Source organism: Eretmochelys imbricata, chromosome 11, assembly GCF_965152235.1.
Source record: "Eretmochelys imbricata isolate rEreImb1 chromosome 11, rEreImb1.hap1, whole genome shotgun sequence".
In the NCBI taxonomy this organism is placed as follows: domain Eukaryota; kingdom Metazoa; phylum Chordata; order Testudines; family Cheloniidae; genus Eretmochelys; species Eretmochelys imbricata.
In genome coordinates, this window is record NC_135582.1 from 10,217,360 (window position 1) to 10,238,985 (window position 21,626).

The window sequence follows — 21,626 nt, forward strand, 5'->3', positions numbered from 1 at the left end:
AAATTGCTTATAGCAAACTGATGAAATTAAACATATTGGCCAGAAGGTGGCATTAGAAACATTAATTTTATTTGATATTCAAAGCTGCACTCAGCCTACATGCAGTTGCTTTCCTGAATACCCAAGAACACCTTTGTCTTTATTTTTCAATCCTGTTTGTTACAGTATCTAATCCAAAACATTTTGTTCACTCCCCAAGAAGGAGTGGAGATTACTATAAATTACCACAAAATAAATCTGATTGCAAATCCTAAAGTAATTGTATTAATTCCCATCTGAAAGAGGGAAACTGAGTGGATATCAAAGTCTTTATTATTTAGGAATCTTCTCCATCATTAATAATGGCATCCTTTTAGGTTATTCCTTCCTTCTCTCTCAAACAATAAAGGTCCCAAGCCAGTAACACCATCCTTGTGGCGGAGAAGTATTGGATGAGACTGCTGTAAGAGTCTGCTGTGGAATGGATGGAGACACTTCCTCACTACCCCAAGTCACTATCTGTTCTGTGTGTGTGTGCGTGCGCGAACATATCTCTTCATGGCACGGCGTACTACTGAGCTGACCTAAGACCTTCATTCTTAACAAAGATTAATTTGTAATTAGTTTAAGCCTAATTAAAATCATATTATAGAGTCATTATCAAACTGAATCATTCAGACAGAGGTTATAAATTGCAATAGCAGTGCCTGGCACTGTAGATAATGCTATGCTAAATAAACACAGTTTTACTGATATTAAGCAAAAATTAATAATTTAGTATCAAGACCCCTCACCCCCACTATTGCCGTAAGGAGGGCAAATGGCAAAACCATTAATTTAGTTTTTGGCACTGTTAACAGTTAACATAGTGTAAACCATTAATAGGCTCTGCACACAAAATTACTTTGAAAAGTTCTAAGCTTTCTATTTTCAGGAGCACTTTACAAGAATGTGCATTGCTAAATATAAAATGGGTAACTAATGCAGTAAATGGCTGTAAGTTGAAGCTAGACAAATTCAGACTGGAAATAAGGCATACATTTTTTAACGGTGACAGTAATTAACCATTGGAACAATTTACCAAGGTTCGTGGTGGATTCTCGAGAAGGAATGCTGGCGGCTCCGGTCAGCACTGCCGACCGGGCCATTAAAAGTCTGGTCGGTGGTGCTGTGGAGCTAAGGCAGGCTAGCCCCTACCTCTCCTGGCTCCACGCTGTGCCCCGGAAGCATCCAGCTGGTCCGGCTCCTAGGTGGGGTGGAGGGGAGGGCATGGGGCTCAGCAAGCTGCCTCCACCCTGAGCACCAATGGGAGCTGCGGCAGTGGTGCCTGTGGGCAAGAGCAGTGTATCGAGCCACCTGCTGCGCCTCTGCCTAGGAGGCAGACCTGCTGGCAGCTTCCGGGGCGCAGCGCGGAGTCAGGGCAGGCAGGAAGCCTGCCGTAACCCCGCTGGGCTACTGACCGGGAGCCACCAGAGGTAAACCCAACCCCCAGCCCTGAGCCCCCCACTACCTGGAGCCCCCTCCTGCACCCCAAACCCCTCATCTCCACCCCAACCCCCATCCCCAGCCCAGAGCCCCCTCCCACACACCGAACCCCTCTGCCCCACCTCCAGCCTGGAGCCCCCTGCTGCATCCCAACCCCCTGTCCCTGCCCGGAGCCCCCTCCCGCACCCTGAAACACTCATTTCTGGCCCCACCCCGGAGCCTGCATCCCCAGTTAGAGCCCTCACCCCCTTGCGCACCCCAACTCCCTGCACCAGCCCAATGAAAGTGTGTGAGGGGGGGAGAGTGAACCACCAAGGGAGGGGGAATGTAGTGAGCGGCAGACAGGGTCTAGGGGAAGGGGCGGAATTGGGTGTGGCCTCAGGGAAGGGAAGGGGCTAGGGTGTTCAGTTTTGTGCGATTAGAAAGTTGGCAACCCTATGTGTGATGCTGTGCAACTCACTTATAGCTTGATTTTCAAAGACTGATTTCTCAGTCCATTGGTTCCCTCATCACTAAAATAGGGTTACTAATACTCAGACACCCTTGTAAAACGCTACACAATCTTTCAGTGAAGTGCACTATAGATGCAAACATTCTCATTATAAACATTCCACTATTAAAGCAAGAAGTTGGGCAAACGTTTCCATGGTGAAGGTTATTCTTCGCCATCATCACGTTTCTTTGTTAGCTCTGCCTACTCATTAATCAAGTACACTTCACACAACATCCAGGTTTCGGAGTAGACAGGCTAGAGCACTGCTCTCGAAAGTTGCAAAACTACCTTTTTAAGAAGAGGATATGTAAGTACTTGCAAGGACTTCTATAAAACTAGGCAGCCTTTTGAGCTAGTCCTCAAAGTGTTGGCAGTTCTCATTTAAAAGTCAGGCAAAACAATAACAGTGAGCAAAGCAAGTTACTGTAGCCAGATAATTGTATTAAATCTCAAGTATACTGGTGGAGGGGAAGGGGAAAGCTGATCTGTCGTCTTTTCCTAGCTCATGTAAAATAACGTAAAGTCTAAGTGTGGGTGGTACCTGTCCTGGATTGAGTGTAACCACATGGGCCTGGGCTTTCCTGAACTGAGGATAGTGTTTCAGATCAGGGTTGACAACGTTGACTTTGCTGAATATGCTGGATTCCTCATAAGGGATCCTAGTGGGATAAAGGAAAGTGGTGTTGCCAGGTGGGAAAAGGTGCCATCTTTTCCTGAAAGGAGAGAGAAGATAAAAGTTGATTCAGTAAATGCCTGTTATGATGGATGACTGAAGGCAATCACAAGGTTGTCAATAAAACATAAATCTGCTGCCTGTTTGCGTCTCCTACACAGGGAGAACACATGCCGTTCTTACAGGCTGTTCTACTAAAAATGGTTTAAAAAAATTCTACAGATTTTTAACTAAAAAGGAAGATTTGCAGCTTCTCAGCAATTAGTTTTGCAAGGGGAATAAAAAAAAAAGTCTGTAGCTCTTCCATTTAGTTTCGCCTTCCTTCTGCAGAGCACCTGAACAGCCTATGGATGCTCAGGGCAACGCTACCCTACAAAATTAAGTTGACTTAAGTTATGTCGACAGACAGCCACTGTAGTAATTAAATCGGTTTTGCATGGTCACACTAACTTCTTCTGTCGGCGGTGCACATCCTAGCCAGGAGCGCTTGCACCGATTTAACTGTCTGCGTGGGGTACTGACAGCCAGAGCCCTGGGCGGCAGGGCTCGGCTGTCTGCTAGGACAGTCTGAAGGAAGCAACACAGTGTCTACATTCATCCGATGAAGTGGGTTTTAGCCCACGAAAGCTAATGGCCAAATAAATTTGTTACTCTCCAAGGTGCCACAACTCCTCATTGTTTTTACTGAAACAGACTAACACGGCTGCCACTTTGAAAAGTGTCTACCCTGACACCGCACCAACCTAACTACATCAACCTAGTGCTACACCTCTTGAGGAGGTGGAATTAAGTCAGTGTAGCGGGCAACTTACATCGGCAGGAGTAACATTACAGTGTAGATTCTTACAGAGTTAGGTCTCAAAGTGTTCACAACACCTGACGTTTGTCCTATGAACCATGATCTCACGGATGAAGATTAAATTTTCATTAGGTAAATATATTTTGATTCACTAACTGACTGTCTGCAATATCCCCGCTTGCTATAAGTATAGGGCACTGTACGTATGTGATGTTGATAGTAATAGGAGTACAATTTTGATATTCTACTACATGTTGTAGTCTACATTTCTCAGCCCTGGTCTACACTAGGACTTTAGGTCGAATTTAGCAGCGTTTAAATCGATGTAAACCTGCACCCGTCCACACAATGAAGCCCGTTATTTCGACTTAAAGGGCTCTTAAATTCGATTTCCTTACTCCACCCCTGACAAGTGGATTAGTGCTTAAATCGGCCTTGCCGGGTCGAATTTGGGGGACTGTGGACACAATTCGACGGTATTGGCCTCCAGAAGCTATCCCAGAGTGCTCCATTGTGACCGCTCTGGACAGCACTCTCAACTCAGATGCACTGGCCAGGTAGACAGGAAAAGAACCGAGAACTTTTGAATCTCATTTCCTGTTTGGCCAGCGTGGCAAGCTGCAGGTGACCATGCAGAGCTCATCAGCACAGGTGACCATGATGGAGTTCCAGAATCGCAAAAGAGCTCCAGCATGGACTGAACGGGAGGTACGGGATCTGATCGCTGTATGGGGAGAGGAATCCGTGCTATCAGAACTCCGTTCCAGTTTTCGAAATGCCAAAACCTTTGTCAAAATCTCCCAGGGCATGAAGGACAGAGGCCATAACAGGGACCCGAAGCAGTGCTGCGTGAAACTGAAGAAGCTGAGGCAAGCCTACCAGAAAACCAGAGAGGCGAACGGCCGCTCCGGGTCAGAGCCCCAAACATGCCGCTTCTATGATGAGCTGCATGCCATTTTAGGGGGTTCAGCCACCACTACCCCAGCCGTGTTGTTTGACTCCTTCAATGGAGATGGAGGCAACATGGAAGCAGGTTTTGGGGACGAAAAAGATGATGAGGAGGAGGTTGTAGATAGCTCACAGCAAGCAAGTGGAGAAACCGGTTTTCCCGACAGCCAGGAACTGTTTCTCACCCTGGACATGGAGCCAGTACGCCCCGAACCCACCCAAGGCTGCTTCCTGGACCTGGCAGGCTGAGAAGGGACCTCTGGTGAGTGTACCTTTTAAAATACTATACATGGTTTAAAAGCAAGCATGTGAAAGGATTACTTTGCCCTGGCATTTGCGGCTCTCCTGGATGTACTCCCAAAGCCTTTGCAAAAGGTTTCTGGGGAGGGCAGCCTTATTGCGTCCTTCATGGTAGGACACTCCAGGCCAGTAACACGCACTTGGGAATCATTGTACAACAAAGCATTGCAGTGTATATGTTTGCTGGCGTTCAAACAACATCCGTTCTTTATCTCTCTGTGTTATCCTCAGGAGAGTGAGATATCATTCATGGTCACCTGGTTGAAATAGGGTGCTTTTCTTCAGAGGACATTCAGAGGAGCCCGTTCCTGCTGGTCTGTTTTCCTGTGGCTGAACAGAAATGTTCCCCGCTGTTAGCCACGGGGAGGGGGGAGGGTTGAGGGGGTAGCCACGCGGTGGGGGGAGGCAACCAGCCAACCAGCCACTCCACTACAGAGGATTGCCCCAAAAAAAGAAGGCTGGCATTCAATAAATTTTAAAGTTGTAAACTTTTAAAGTGCTGTGTGGCATTTTCATAGATTCATAGATATTTAGGTCAGAAGGGACCATTATGATCATCTAGTCTGACCTCCTGCACAACGCAGGCCACAGAATTTCACCCACCACTCCTACAAAAAAAACCTCACACCTATATCTGTGCTATTGAAGTCCTCAAATTGTAGTTTAAAGACCTCAAGGAGCAGAGAATCCTCCAGCAAGTGACCCGTGCCCCATGCTACAGAGGAAGGCGAAAAACCTCCAGGGCCTCTTCCAATCTGCCCTGGAGGAAAATTCCTTCCCGACCCCAAATATGGCGATCAGCTAAACCCTGAGCATATGGGCAAGGTTCATCAGCCAGATACTACAGAAAATTCTTTCCCAGGTAACTTGGATCTTACCCCATCTAAAACCCATCACAGGCCATTGGGCCTATTTACCATGAATATTTAATTACCAAAACCATGTTATCCCATCATACCATCTCCTCCATAAACTTATCGAGTTTAATCTTAAAGCAAGATAGATCTTTTGCCCCCACTACTTCCCTCGGAAGGCTATTCCAAAACTTCACTCCTCTGATGGTTAGAAACCTTCGTCTAATTTCTAATCTAAATTTCCTAGTGGCCAGTTTATATCCATTTGTTCTTGTGTCCACATTGGTACTGAGTTTAAATAATTCCTCTCCCTCTCTGGTATTTATCCCTCTGATATATTTATAGAGAGCAATCATATCTCCCCTCAGCCTTCTTTTAGTTAAGCTAAACAAGCCAAGCTCCCTGAGTCTCCTTTCATAAGACAAGTTTTCCATTCCTCGGATCATCCTAGTAGCCCTTCTCTGTACCTGTTCCAGTTTGAATTCATCCTTCTTAAACATGGGAGACCAGAACTGCACACAGTACTCCAGGTGAGGTCTCACCAGTGCCTTATATAACGGTACTAAAACCTCCTTATCCCTACTGGAAATACCTCTCCTGATGCATCCCAAGACGACATTAGCTTTTTTCACAGCCATATCACATTGGCAGCTCATAGTCATCCTATGATCAACCAATACTCCAAGGTCCTTTTCCTCCTCCGTTACTTCTAGTTGATGCGTCCCTAGCTTATAACTAAAATTCTTGTTATTAATCCCTAAATGCATGACCTTACACTTCTCACTATTAAATTTCATCCTGTTCCTATTACTCCAGTTTACAAGGTCATCCAGATCCTCCTGTAGGGTATCCCTGTCCTTCTCTAAATTAGCAATACCTCCCAGCTTTGTATCATCTGCAAACTTTAGTAGCACACTCCCACTTTTTGTGCGGAGGTCAGTAATAAAAAGATTAAATAAGATTGGTCCCAAAACCGATCCCTGAGGAACTCCACTGGTAACCTCCCTCCAACTTGACAGTTCACCTTTCAGTAGGACCCGTTGTAGTCTCCCCTTTAACCAATTCCCTATCCACCTTTCAATATTCCTATTGATGCCCATCTTATCCAATTTAACTAATAATTCCCCATGTGGCACCGTATCAAACGCCTTACTAAAATCTAAGTAAATTAGATCCACTGCGTTTCCTTTATCTAAAAAATCTGTTACTTTCTCAAAGAAGGAGATCAGGTTGGTTTGGCACGATCTACCTTTTGTAAAACCATGTTGTATTTTGTCCCATTTACCATTGACTTCAATGTCCTTAACTACCTTCTCCTTCAAAATTTTTTCCAAGACCTTGCATACTACAGATGTCAAACTAACAGGCCTATAATTACTTGGATCACTTTTTTTCCCTTTCTTAAAAATAGGAACTATGTTAGCAATCCTCCAATCATACGGTACAACCCCTGAGTTTACAGATTCATTAAAAATTCTTGCTAATGGGCTTGCAATTTCTTGTGCCAATTCTTTTAATATTCTTGGATGAAGATTATCTGGGCCCCCCGATTTAGTCCCATTAAGCTGTTTGAGTTTCGCTTCTACCTCAGATATGGTGATGTCTACCTCCATATCCTCATTCCCATTTATCATGCTACCATTGTCCCTAAGATCCTCTTTAGTCTTATTAAAGTCTTTTCCTTCCCTCCTCCACCACCCCTCCTGGGCTACCTTGGTAGTCATCCCCCTATTTGTGTGATGAATGAATAAAGAATGCACGAATGTGAAGCAACAATGACTTTATTGCCTCTGCAAGCAATGATTAAAGGGAAAAGGGGAGGGTGGTTAGATTGCAGGGAAGTAGAGTGAACCAAGGGGCGGGGGGTTTCATCAAGGGGAAACAAACAGAACTTTCACACCGTAGCCTGGCCAGTCATGAAACTTGTTTTCAAAGCTTCTCTGATGCATACCACACCCTCCTGTGCTCTTCTAACCGCCCTGGTGTCTGGCTGCGCGTAACCAGCAGCCAGGCGATTTGCCTCAACCTCCCACCCCGCCATAAACGTCTCCCCCTTACTCTCACAGATATTGTGGAGCACACCGCAAGCAGTAATAACAGTGGGAATATTGGTTTTGCTGAGGTCTAAGTGAGTCAGTAAACTGCGCCAGCGCGCCTTTAAACGTCCAAATGCACATTCTACCACCATTCTGCACTTGCTCGGCCTGTAGTTGAACAGCTCCTGACTACTGTCCAGGCTGCCTGTGTACGGCTTCATGAGCCATGGCATTAAGGGGTAGGCTGGGTCCCCAAGGATACATATAGGCATTTCAACATCCCCAACAGTTATTTTCTGGTCTGGGAATAAAGTCCCTTCCTGCAGCTTTTGAAACAGACCAGAGTTCCTGAAGATGCGAGCGTCATGTACCTTTCCTGGCCATCCCACGTTGATGTTGGTGAAACGTCCCTTGTGATCCACCAGAGCTTGCAGCACTATCGAAAAGTACCCCTTGCGGTTTATGTACTCGGCGGCTTGGTGCTCTGGTGCCAAGACAGGGATATGGGTTCCGTCTATGGCCCCACCACAGTTAGGGAATCCCATTGCAGCAAAGCCATCCACTATGACCTGCACATTTCCCAGGGTCACTACCCTTGATATCAGCAAATCTTTGATTGCGTGGGCTACTTGCATCACAGCAGCCCCCACAGTAGATTTGCCCACTCCAAACTGATTCCCAACTGACCGGTAGCTGTCTGGCGCTGCAAGCTTCCACAGGGCTATCGCCACTCGCTTCTCAACTTTGAGGGCTACTCTCATCTTGGTATTCATGCACTTCAGGGCAGGGGAAAGCAAGTCACAAAGTTCCATGAAAGTGCCCTTACGCATGCGAAAGTTTCGCAGCCACTGGGAATCGTTCCAGACCTGCAACACTATGCGGTCCCACCAGTCTGTGCTTGTTTCCCGAGCCCAGAATCGGCGTTCCACAGCATGAACCTGCCCCATTAGCACCATGATGCATGCATTGGCAGGGCCCGTGCTTTCAGAGAAATCTGTGTCCATGTCCTGATCACTCACGTGACCGCGCTGACGTCGCCTCCTTGCCCGGTATCGCTCTGCCAGGTTCTGGTGCTGCATATACTGCTGGATAATGCGTGTGGTGTTTAATGTGCTCCTAATTGCCAAAGTGAGCTGAGCGGTCTCCATGCTTGCCTTGGTATGGCGTCCGCACAGAAAAAAGGCACGGAACGATTGTCTGCCATTGCTCTGATGGAGGGAGGGGCTTCTACCGACACGGCTTACAGAGTTGGCTTCAGGGAGCTAAAATCAACAAAGGGGGTGGCTTTACATCAAGGAGTATTTCAGGCAGGACTTCACGGAGGGTTCCAATAAGAAATGGTGCACCTAAGTTATTGTTCTTATTGGAACAAGGAGGTTAGTCTGGCCTCTGATTGATACATGGCTAGATTTACCTCATTGCACCTTCTCTGTGAGTGACTGCAGTGTGACCTAGAGGAATGAGTCCCCTAGATGGGGGAGGGGGGGGGAAGCAAATGAGTACAAAACAAATCTGGTCTATTTCTTGTTTTGATCCACTCCATCTATCTTTTACATCTTTGGCTGGCAGCAGACGGTGCAGAAGGACTGCATGCCATCCACATCTCATGGCTGCTCGGCAGAAGATGGTGCAATACGAATGCTAGCCAGTCTCATCTCTTGCCTGCCCAGCAGAAGATGGTACAGTACGACTGCTAGCAATCCGTATCGCCTGCCTGCTCACCATAAGACGGTTCAATAGGACTGACTGCAGGACTAAAGAGAATGACCTGGTCAAGTCACTCCAAATTTAGTCTCTGCGCCCATATCTGCCCAGGCGCTCCCAGCCGACGTGGCCAGGAGCACCTCGGACATGACGATGACGACTACCAGTCATATTGCACCGTCTGCTGCCACAAGGCAATGGGTTGCTGCTACTGTGTAGCAATGCAGTACTGCGTCTGCCAGCACCCAGGAGACCTAGGGTGACTGTTACCTGAGCGGGCTCCATGCTTGCCGTGGTATGGCGTCTGCACAGGTAACTCAGGAAAAAAGGCGCGAAACAATTGTCTGCCCTTGCTTTCACGGAGGGAGGGAGGGAACGGGGGCCTGACGATATGTACCCAGAACCACCCGCGACAATGTTTTAGCCCCATCAGGCATTGGGATCTCAACCCAGAATTCCAATGGACAGCGGAGACTGCGGGAACTGTGGGATAGCCACCCACAGTGCAACGCTCCAGAAGTCGACGATTGCCTCGGTACTGTGGAAGCACTCCGCCGAGTTAATGCACTTAGAGCATTTTCTGTGGGGACACACACACTCGAATATATAAAACCGATTTCTAAAAAACCAACTTCTATAAATTCGAGCTAATTCCGTAGTGTAGACATACCTTCATATTCACCTGTTAATCACAAAGTTAATTGTTATTTAATTTACTAATCCATAACAACTTGGTGCTCATCTACCATAGTTAGGAGTATGGTATAAAGATGTAAGTTAGATAGATATGTGATTAGCAAGACAAGGTGGGAGAGGTAATATCTTTTATTGGATCAACGTTTATCGGTGAGAGACAAGCTTTTAAGCTACAGAGCTCTTCTTCAGGTATGGGAAAGATAAGGTGGAACAGATTGTTTAGCATCAGTAGTAAGTACATATTCTAATCTAAAGGGACGATTCAAGGTGGAGACCATTCAAGATGGAGTGGCCCGTTAACACCTTTGCAGTCATAGGTCAAAAAAAAAAAAAAGGGGGGGGGGGAGTTAGTGGGTTACAGATTGTTATAATAAACCATAAATCCAGTGTCTCTGTTCAGTCCATGATTTGTAGTATCTAGTAGAGTTATGAATTTAAGCTCCCAGACTTGTCTTTTGAAAGCGTGTTGGTTTTCTTTGAAGAATCTCTTTGTGAAAAGTGTTCACCTACAGGTGATAAAGTATTTTTGTTTTTTGTCATTTTTCTGTCTGAGTTCATCTGAGAGTGTAGAGAGTTTCACTCACATGGTTGTTTTTGGGGCATTTAGTGCACTGCATGAGATATACCGCATGTTGTGATAGGCATTTGTAGGATCCATGGACTTCGAAAGGTGTGTTGTGGGAGGGTGTTGATCATTGTAGCAGTGGAGATACTTCTGCAGGTTTTGCATCTCTGATTATGACAGGGTCTGGTGCAACTTTGGATTAGGATATGTCTATACGTACAGCGCAGCCAATACAGCTGAGCGATTGCAGTGCGTCTGGTGAAGACACGCTATGCCGAAGGAAGAGAGCTCCCCATCGGCCTAAAAAAACCCCAATGCCTCAGTATTGTCAGCATAACACACCAGGTAAGGGTCATGATGTCTATAGTAGCTAGTCCACATAGTGATAAGAGCCTACTACTGCTCCCACTTAATGGGATCTTAACTCTAGTAGTAGAGGACTATGCTTTAGAGTGTAAAGTCCCACACTTAATTCCTAGCTGTGACCCGTGGTGCAGGTACTCCATCAGCATGCACCATGCTGTGCAGAACAAACGGGAGAGATGGACCATATCCCAAAGAGTTTACAATCTATTTAAATTGCACATGCTGCACTGAAAAAAATGTTGAGTTTGCCAGACCTTGGAGCATCAGTTTATGTATAATATAAATAAATCTTCTTACCAGGTAATTTCTGCATATATTTATCCATACTGCTGAATGGCTAATACACGAGGCAAAGTAAACAGGCCTATAAATAACAATTTATAAGTAGAATACATTATATGATGGAAATAACCAGAGTAGGAGTAATTAAAGTAATAGCCCAAATGGTGAATTTATGAAATGTTTTAAGAGTAGCCATCTAATCAATACAGCAGTGACCCGCATATTTACGGACACCATGGACTGGAAAAACAGAAGGCAGCACTTTGAAGCAAGGTTAAAACAATCTGCGCTGCTCCTCTCTTACTTCCAGATTCTGGCTGCTTCCCCACTTCTTGTTCCTCTCCTGTTTTCATGCCACTTAGCTCTTACATACTTGCCTAGTGAATCTAGTTGTCAGTTCTAAGTCACAGATCTGAACATGAGACATGAAGAAAGCCAAGTGGCACAAAACCAGAAGAGATGGGAACAGAAAAGTAGCCAGAACCAGAGAGATCAGCACAGATGGGAGTACCACAGGTTGCTGACATTTCTTGGTACAGATAATAAAAGCTACTGCTAAGCAGCTGGCACCAGAGAGAATTTTCAGTTTAAATAGTTTACTTATTTCCGAAACTCAATTACAGTAATATTTTGCACAACCACAACGCCCTGGGAAGGGACAGGAGAGTGACTAGCTTAGAAAGCCATGGGGCTCCAGGCCTGGGTTCTATGCAGGAAGGCAACGGTTATATGAGCAGGACCACAATACAGCAGTATAGCCTGCTAGCCTCTCAAGAAGCCAGTCTGAAACACATAAGAGGAAACGCGTGTTAGCAGCAAAGGGCTAGGGGTAGCTCAGTGGCTGTACTGAGGAGGCAGCACCACTAACTTCAGTGTAAGCCTGTTTTGTTGGTTGTTGTTGTTTGCCAGCCAGTTAAAAAGGCTTTACTGTGTCTCTGCTCTGCAAGGGATCCACAAACTGTCTTAACATGCAGCCTCTTTGAAAAGCTTTACGTTCTTCTTGTTCTGAGAAGGAAAAGGATTTTGTTTCCAGTCTGCTTGAAGGTTTTATGCATATTCTGTCACAGGGAGGAGCAAGCAAACAGAACCAGGGAATTCGCTTTTCCAGAGAGAGGAAGTAATTTTGGGAAGGCAGACAAATCTGCAGAGCAGACCCAGAATTCTGTCCAACATTCCATGCTGGAGTCTGGAATTCCAAAGTGTATAAACTATAAGGACAGCTGGGGGGCAATTCTGTCATGCAGTAGATCCCCCAAACATGTACTACTGTACCTGGATAGGACAGCACATAGTGTCTCTGAAGTCAGTGGGACTGCTCATGGTAATAAGCACTATGGTGAATAGTATTTGTTGAATTGGGCCTCTTGTGCCTCCCATATGAGGATCTCAAATCTCTTTACAAACATCCATGAAAACACATCTGTGAGCTAAGTATAACTAATGCTGTTTGAAAGATGCAGGACCACTGAGATAAAAGCCTTGCAGCAATGCAGGGCCCAGTCTTATGCCTTAGTCACAAGACTATCCTTCCCAAAACACAGTGATTTAATTAATCACATTAAAACCCCACTGGCAAGCTATTCTGCCCACCCCCACCGTACACTGGAATGTCTGACACAAGTATATACAAACTGCTTTGTTCTTGGATAGTTGCTAACTGGGGTTGGGTTTAATAGATTTTTTTTTAAAGGAAACTAAAGCAAATACTTAAGGGAAAGAAGAATTGCATGGGATTTGCAAACAGGAAGAATGAACAACAAAAAGACAGGCCGCACATTTGAATTTCAAGCCTTGAAGTGTCCCTTTTAACTTTCCTCAGAGCTGGCTGCTACTGTCCTAATGTTTCCCTTTTGAATCAATTCTAACAGGTGATTAGAGGCTTTAGCCTACAGCAGTGGCTCTCAACCTTTCCAAACTACTGTACCCCTTTCAAGAGTGATTTGTCTTGCATACCTCAAGTTTAATCTTACTTAAAAACTACTTGCTTACAAAATCAGACATAAAAATACAAGTGTCACTGCATACTATTACTGAAAAATTGCTTACCTTCCCATTTTTATCATATAATTATAAAATCAATTGGAATATAAATATTGTATTTATATTTCAGGGTACAGTATATAGAGTAGTATAAACAAGTCACTGTTTCTATGAAATTTTAGTTTGTACTGACTTTGCTAGTGCTTTTTATGTAGCCTGTTCTAAAACTAAGCACATATCTTAATGAGTTGATGTACTCCCTGGAAGACCTCTGCATCCCTGGTTTAGAACCACTGGCCTAGATTAGTTTATTTCCATATTTTTTTATTGCAAAACACAAAAAAACCAACCAAACCTTCCTAGCCTCTTAACCCCATCCTGCTCAACTCATAACTATTGATGTTTTAAAATATTTATTTATTTTAGATATATAAAATAGGCCCAGCACAAGGCTGGTTTATAGTAAAAGTTCCCTCTGTAAATCCTGTATAATTTACAATGACAATTAAAAAAATATAGGTAAACAAAGACTCTCCTTCCTCAAACATAACAAAATGTAAATAGAAAAGGAGTACTTGTGGCACCTTTTAAGGTGCCACAAGTACTCCTTTTCTTTTTGCGGATACAGACTAACAGGGCTGCTACTCTGAAACCTGTCAAAATGTAAATTATGCACCAAACCCTCAAGCCTTTCATCACTTCCAAAAGAAAAACACACTCAGCTGTGCTGGATCACTGAAGGCTTCAGAAAATTAAAATGGTTTGAAGAGTTAACAATTAAAATACCCGAAGGCTGGTTTATAGTAAAAGTTCCCTCTGTAAATTCTGCACAAACATAAATATTTATGGTTACCTTCCTTGTATCTGTAGTACTAAATTGCAGCCATAGGAATCCAAATGACAAGGAGTGTTTGCTCCGGCTGAGCCAATCCACAACGTGCTCTCCTTTCCATTTCTTCCAGGGAAACCAAAATCAGACCACATTATATCCTGTTGCAGAGACAAAGTTATTGATAGGTTTCAGAGTAACAGCCGTGTTAGTCTGTATTCGCAAAAAGAAAAGGAGTACGTGTGGCACCTTAGAGACTAACCAATTTATTTGAGCCTAAGCTTTCGTGAGCTACAGCTCACTTCATGTGAGCGAAGACATCTTATCATTCTTCAACTTCTGTCACCCTGTCCTCTTATGTTTCTCTTCTCTCATTACCTCTCTGATCACTTTCCTTTTCATCTTTTTCTGTTCCTCCTATTCCCCTCCATATAGGGATCCCACAAGGGATCCCATTCATGGCCTGCTCCTCTTCTCCCTCTAAATCTTATCCTTGGATGACCTCCTGAGCCCTGATTGTCTATGCAGAAGATTCTGAAATCTACCTCTCCATTCCTGCCCTGTCCCTATATCTAAATGTCTCTCCAACAATAAGCTGAGTTTCTTATTTTTCTTCCTAAACCCTCATCATCCTCCTGTCTCCAGAGCCGATGGTAGAGGAATGAATTCCTGGTTGAAAAATGTCAATCTAAAATTTCAACAAAAGAAAGAAACAACATTTTCATAAAATCTTCACTGTTTTTTCAACCCGTTCCATGATCTGTGTAGCACCTCTGACTCCTCTCTTTCTTCTTATACGTCTTGTCACTACCACCACAATTTCCAAAACATTCAGCCCTTTCTCTTTCTCCACTTGAGTGGCTAAAGTTTTTGTATCCTCTGTCCTCGATGTCTGAAAATTTCTCCTCCTTTTGTATAATGGTTTTGTATAATAGTCCTGCTCCTGCCTTTGCAGCCGGGGAAGCATCCTGGGCAGCTAACTCGATGCAGTTCTGCTGTAAAGGGAGATGGGGAAGGACAAAAGCATAACTGTTATGGAGGAGGGCGGCAGAGGAATCCACCAGCGTTTGGATCCTCCCATCCTCCTTTCTTTGGTGCAAAAGGCATATGAGGATACATAGCGTGGTAGTGACCCATAATGCATGAGCTTGGGTGGTTTTCCCTTGAATGGTTCTCCCTAGTTTGCGGTAAGAGATTCCCATCTACACCCCCAGCCTGCCCCCCCAGGACCAGAGCACACCCTAAATAGTCTGGCCAGCTGCTGGGCAGGGGATTTGTCTATTAGAAAATATTTATCCTGAGGCAGGCAATATTGTCTAATGGATAGAGTCCTAAACTGAGACTTAGATGATCTGAGTTCTATTCCTAGTTCTGCCACTGGCCTGTTGGGTGGCATTGAGCAAGTCTGAGCTGCAGTTTCCCCCATCTGTAAAATGGGGATAATGATACCTCCTTTGTAAAGTACTTTGAGACCTATAGATGAAAAGCAATATAGCTAGATAATAATTATTACTGCCATGAATCCATATTCTGGAATCTTTCAAAACAAATGAGGTACTCTTAGAGATATCTTGATTTTAAAAATATAATTAAAAAAATACAATAGCCTAATAAACTTTTGTCGAAATCAAAAAGGAAAAATTGCTCATAGAGCTTTCCACAGACATAAAACTTAAAATCCAGTATAATTATTTCAGTGAAAAGTTAAGCATAATATCTCTACACTTTAATCTCACACCTAAATAGTTTTTGTATTTTTTTACAATTTAAATGGAAAGATAGTGCATACAATCAATATTCGATTTAAAAGAACTCTTTGAAAATGCTGCAGCCATAGTAAATACTTGAAGCAATTGTGGGTAAAATAGTTTTTAAACAATGAGCTGAAAAGAAATTGGTAGGATTACTGAAATCTTGGCACAATGGGCTTCTTTTTTACAATAAAAAAGCTACAGAAAGAAGAAATGCACTCAAAGAGGTGTTCCAACCCGAACAGATGGCACATTACGTGTGAATTACATTTATTTCGTTTTCTGCTTATAATGAAGTTAATCTGTATCCGTATATCACTTTAAAAGGTCTCATTTCTATTTAAACTTCATGCATATATCTTGCTGCTGATTTATATTTCAAATGCTGTAATAAAATATCAACTGAACAAAAAAAATGTAAGATGCTAGATACTGCTCATAGATTAGAATAATGGAATCATTACCTTAACCCACACAACTGTAAATGATAAACAGTGCAATCTAAATTTCAAACAACTTCTAAATGGCCCTATTAATCACTATAAATAACAATGTAGTTAGCTTTCTTTTCCCCTTCAAGTCACCTTTGGTAAATCTAAATAAAATCTAAATGAAAAAGGTGTTAACATCAAATTCATAGGAGACCAGGGGAGAACTACTACAAATAATACTTTTGGGTGGCACAAAAGTGCAGTAGTGCTTGGCAATTTCTGCCAGTCTGTAGTGGACTGCAGGCTTTCACTTCCATGCCAGTACAGTCAGCATATGATAAGTAGATAAGATTCTTAAAGTCCTAAGTATGTACTTGTGTGGGTGGAATGGCAGTTGCTTCCCTCAAGAAAATTTCTTATTGACCCACTGAAATAGCAGTTTAGGTAGATGTTCTGCATGTGGTTATTTTATGTAATTCTCCCAATCTTGTGCCATAAACTAAGGGTCCATCGGGGCAGGAATATACAGGGCCAAAATTCGAGGCAGTCATGTAGAGAAGTGGTTCTCAAAGCCGGTCCGCTGCTTGTTCAGGGAAAACCCCTGGCACACCGGACCGGTTTGTTTACCTGCCGCGTCTGCAGGTTCCGCCGATCGCGGTAACCACTGGTTGTGGTTCGCCGCTCCAGGCCAATGGGGGCTCTGGGAAGCGGTGCAGGCCAAGGGACGTGCTGGCTGCCCTTCCCGCAGCCCCCACTGGCCTGGAGCGGTGAACCACAGCCAGTGGGAGCCGTGATCGGCCAAACCTGCAGACATGGCAGGTAAACAAACCGGTCTGGCGCGCCAAGGGTTTTCCCTGAACAAGCGGCGGACCGGCTTTGAGAACCACTGATGTAGAGTCTGGGCAAGCCTGAAATGGTGCTGGAGCTTCAAATCTTGTTTACCTAGAGAGAATTCCCTTCATGAATCATGCTGACATTTGCAGAGAGTAAACACCCCAACATTTAGAGTTCAACTTGTACTGTATTATTTATTAAGCACTGGCAATATGTTTGACATGCTGTAGAAGAGAGTGCAAGGTAGAGAGGGCCTGGAGAAAACTTGCAATGTGTCCCAAAACTTTGGCGTGGATGCGTGCTCATCCTTTCAAGAATGGGCTACTCTCATGTATTTTAGCACTTTCATGAATAGTAAGGGCATAATCCTGCAAACACTTGTGCATTGGTCTTCAAGAGGAGTACTTGTGGCACCTTAGAGACTAACCAATTTATTTGAGCATAAGCTTTCGTAAGCTACAGCTCACTTCATCGGATGCTGTAGCTCACGAAAGCTTATGCTCAAATAAATTGGTTAGTCTCTAAGGTGCCACAAGTACTCCTTTTCTTTCTGCGAATACAGACTAACACGGCTGTTACTCTGAAAACTGGTCTTCAAGAATTACTTAATGAGGAACTGTGTGCCTCCTGAGTCAGTATGCAGCTGAACAAAATGGCAGTGAAACTGTATTATGGTCTTGATGCTGCAACTGGATCTGTGTAGATGGGATCTTTGGGCCAATGGAGCTCTACTGAAGTTAATAGAGCTGCACACAAACGTAATGGTCTTCCTGCATTGATCCAACTGCAGCATCAGGGCCTCAGTCTGTAAACTATCATGCATGCCAATTGTTTCTCATATTAGTGGAATAATCAAACCTCATACTCACATCTTAAATAAAGAAAGCAGTGGAGGTTTTAAGCTGTACAGGTCACATAAACGGCAATTTAAGGGCATAATCCAAAGCCCACAAAAGTCAGTGGAAAACCAGACACCCATTATCTTCAGTGGTGTCTAGATCAAACCCAAAATTATGTGTGGTTGGGTGGGAGGAAGAAGTTACAGCTGCTTTAGACAATTTGTTTTGTAACTCCGATAGTGCTGTGTTTTTAAATGTATGTCAAGAGTTCCCCAAGCTTGAGATGGGTGCTCTTTGGTGTAATATTTTTGTTAGACTGAAATCAAAATAAATAAGTAGCCAATAAAACTAAAAAATTGGTGAAAGGAATAGAGAAGTGAAAAGGCTAGACAGATTTAAAAAACTATAATAAATCACTTACAATAATTAACCAACACCTTTAGGACATTTTCCTGCATAGTTCTGAGTTGAAGGTAAAGTTAACGGTTTACCTTGAAAATTTCCGTCTTGTCTTCAAATATCATAGCAATATATTTATAGTCAGCATAAGTCCAATATTTGGAGAAATCGTAGCAACTGAATGGTCTAGAGACACAAGTAGGCTGTCCACAAGTCCAGGCCAAAAACTCTTCAAGTGTAGCTTCCACATAACTGCACTTGGTTTCAAATTGAGGAGCTGGAGCAATATAAGAGAAGATAACATTACATGCATACTGAACACAGAGCTATAAAAATAGAGATAGGGTGAAGCACTTTAGTGGACGAAACAATAACTTCATCTCAGCTCGGCCCACTGATTAAATGCAATAAAAAATCCAAAGTGAAATTAGCTCAGTTGCCTCAGCCCAACACATAACTGAAAATAGACCACAGCACCAATCTCATAACTAATTTAACACAATTGACAGTCAGTCTGTCCTTTAATTGGTCTCTCTCTTTAAAAAGTTTCTCTCTCTCACACGTTCCCCCCCTCCTTCCCTTTATTGAGGCTTCTTTGATTTATGGAGCTGGACTCTAACTTTTCTCCTCTCATCTAAGGGAATAACTAAATCAGCATCATTTTACAGAAGCAGCAAATAGTGGATCCCTACACATGTTCAATAATGCACCTGAAAGGCTGTCATTATTTTTCAGCACTTATGGATAAAGCATCTTGCCAGCCATAAAAGATTCACTAGGACCATTACCCCAATTGAAGAAGCATTCTTTCCTCAGGAATATACACACAGGATAGGTAATTTTTATGTATTAAAAAAAAAAAGATTTAAAGTACTTCCACAAATGGGAATCAGCTTGCAAGGCTGAATTCACTGAAGCTGACAGAATGGCTGTTTGGAAAAGCAGTGAAAAACGCTCTGTATCTAACTCTGTTTGGGAAATATTTTTAAAACTTTGTTCAGGACATAAAGTACAGCCACAAAGATCTATGCTATAAATGCCTTGGAGCCTTCATTGTGCTAGGCGAAAAGGGATCATTAGTCCACATGTGGAGGGCTTCTGGCAAAAGGTTTGAATTTTGATTCAAAATAGCGCACAAATACACCCATCCCTCTGCCCAAAATCCTATTGTGTTGATCTGCATGTGCAGAGAACAGTGGCAAGAGGAAAAGTACCACAACAGAAGCAACCAAAATAAATAGGTGGATCAAGTCTAATTATTACAGATAATCCATATGACCAAGTCAGTAAAGATTTGCGATTTGTGGGGGATAATCAGCTGAACTTGAGCTCCTAGCATGACGCTGTGGCCAAAAGGGTTAAAGCAATCCTTGAATGCATAAACAGGGGGATCTTGAGTAGGAGTTCGGGAAGTTATTATACCTCTGTATTTGGCTCTGGCCTGACCGCTGCTGGAATACTATGTCCAGTTCTGGGGTCCACAATTCAAGAAGGATTTTTATAAATTGGAGAGGGTTCAGAGAAGAGCCATGAGAATGATTAAATAAGAAAACATGCCTTATAATGATAGATTCAGGGACCACAATTTATGTCACTTAAGAAAGAGAAGGTTAAGGCGGTGACTTGATTACACTCTTTAAGCTACATGGGTAACAAATCTTTAATAATGGGGTCTTCAATCTAACAGAGGGATAACATGAGTCAATGGCTGGAAGTTGAAGCTAGACAAATTCAGACAGGAAATAAGGTTTCATTTTTTAACAGTCAGAGCAGTTAACCACTGGAACAACTTATCAAGGGTTGTGGTGGATTCCCCATCACTGATAATTTTAAAATCATGATTGGATATTTTCCAAAAAGATCTGCTGTAGGAATTGTTTTGGGGAAGTTCTATGGCCTGTGTTATACAGGAGGTCAGACTAGATGCCCACAATGGTCCCTTCTGGCTTTGGAATGTATTAATAAAAAGCTGCTGAAGAGGATGTTATTCAATCCCAAATCTGGGGTAGGCTGCAGTGCAGCTGTGCTATGGCTGCTTTTCCAGCCTTTAGTTTGAAATAATGTCCACAGTACCGCCATGCCTTGTACACTGGGATTCCTAGCCAATGGATTCATGTAACAGTGGAGTCAGAGGCCCTGAACTCTTTCCTTCACACAAATGTATTCAGAGCAGATATGGAAGCCACCTCCCCACTGCACAGGTCCCCTTGCACAGCTACTCTGCCTTCAAACATGTGCCCTGTGCTAGGGGTATGATGGCAGTCCCCCGGCACAAAAGTCTTTGAGTGGGCTCTGTGCTAATGGGTGAATTTCCCCCTTTGGGTGGGATTTTGCAAAGCTCCCAACGTTGGCTCTCTCTGCTCCCATTGAAGTCAATGGCAGATTTTTATCATTGACTTCAGCAGGAGCAGAGTTAGGCTAATGCTAAGCATGTCTGAAAACCCTTAGCAAGTAGGATGGGGAAAAAAATAGAACCCAGGGTTGGAACAACTGTGTGAGTCTGTTAAATCACCAGCATCATCAGTTCTGTTACCATAAAGCTTGGCACCATTACAGACCAGAGCATTTTAAGTCTTCACTGCACAGAAGAATCAGCATGAACACTGGTTTTACTATCATTGCCCTCGTGTCCCAGGAAGATTCTGGTACACTATTTCAGGTCAAGGTCAAGTAACATGGGAAGGCGTACGTTGCTGTACCATAGTGCTCATCACCTTTGGCTTATCAGAGACCTTCATTTCCCATCACAGCTAGTCCTGCCAGCTTCAGATATACTTATCCAGACTGTAAAATGAAAGATTACATACTGTACTACAACCATTATTAATGGAAAAAATTACTACAGGCTGCCTGAATGGCAATGAAACAGCAGTAATTTAACCTTGGACAACTTGCACGCAGCTGCTTAATAAGGGAATCCTTTTATTCTTGCACAATAGTAAGAGCTCTGGGGAAATTCCTCATTGCTCTGATTTTGTTATCATGGCAATTCCCATACAGTCTCATACATCGATGCAACTTATATCACTCTGGGGTGTGAAAAAGCCACCCACCCCCCCCGAGCATCGTAAGTTAGATCGACTTAAAGCAGCGTCTACACTGAACTATCAGCAGGAGACACTCTCCCACCAACATAGCTTCCGCCTCCCATTGAGGTGGAGTAATTGAGCTGGTGGGAGAGTGCTGTCCCGTTGGCACAGCGTGTCTTCATCAGATGCGCTCCAGCGGTAGTGAAGACAAGCCCTTACAAACTTTCACTATCACCCTGTCGTTTTCCACTGTAGTAGTGTTGGTAGCAGCTCTCCGTCCAGCTTATTTTCAAGTTTATTAGCTACGAATGTCAGATAAGCTTAGTATTTAGCAATATATAACTTGGCTTGGTG

The 21,626-nt window shown here is 43.5% G+C and overlaps 1 protein-coding gene across 4 annotated transcripts in view; it reads right to left on the minus strand.

The window, feature by feature from the left end:
* The window catches only part of HSPBAP1 (HSPB1 associated protein 1), a 75,166-nt gene that overhangs the window by 14,566 nt on the left and 38,974 nt on the right, over nucleotides 1-21,626 (minus strand). For all 4 annotated transcript variants that reach the window (XM_077830211.1, XM_077830208.1, XM_077830209.1 and 1 more), the window contains exons 3-5: nucleotides 18,336-18,520; nucleotides 14,014-14,150; nucleotides 2,499-2,670 (exon numbers count right to left, since the gene is read on the minus strand). In XM_077830211.1, the coding sequence (XP_077686337.1) occupies nucleotides 2,499-2,670; nucleotides 14,014-14,150; nucleotides 18,336-18,520 (494 nt within the window). The remainder of the gene's footprint in view (nucleotides 1-2,498; nucleotides 2,671-14,013; nucleotides 14,151-18,335; nucleotides 18,521-21,626) is intronic.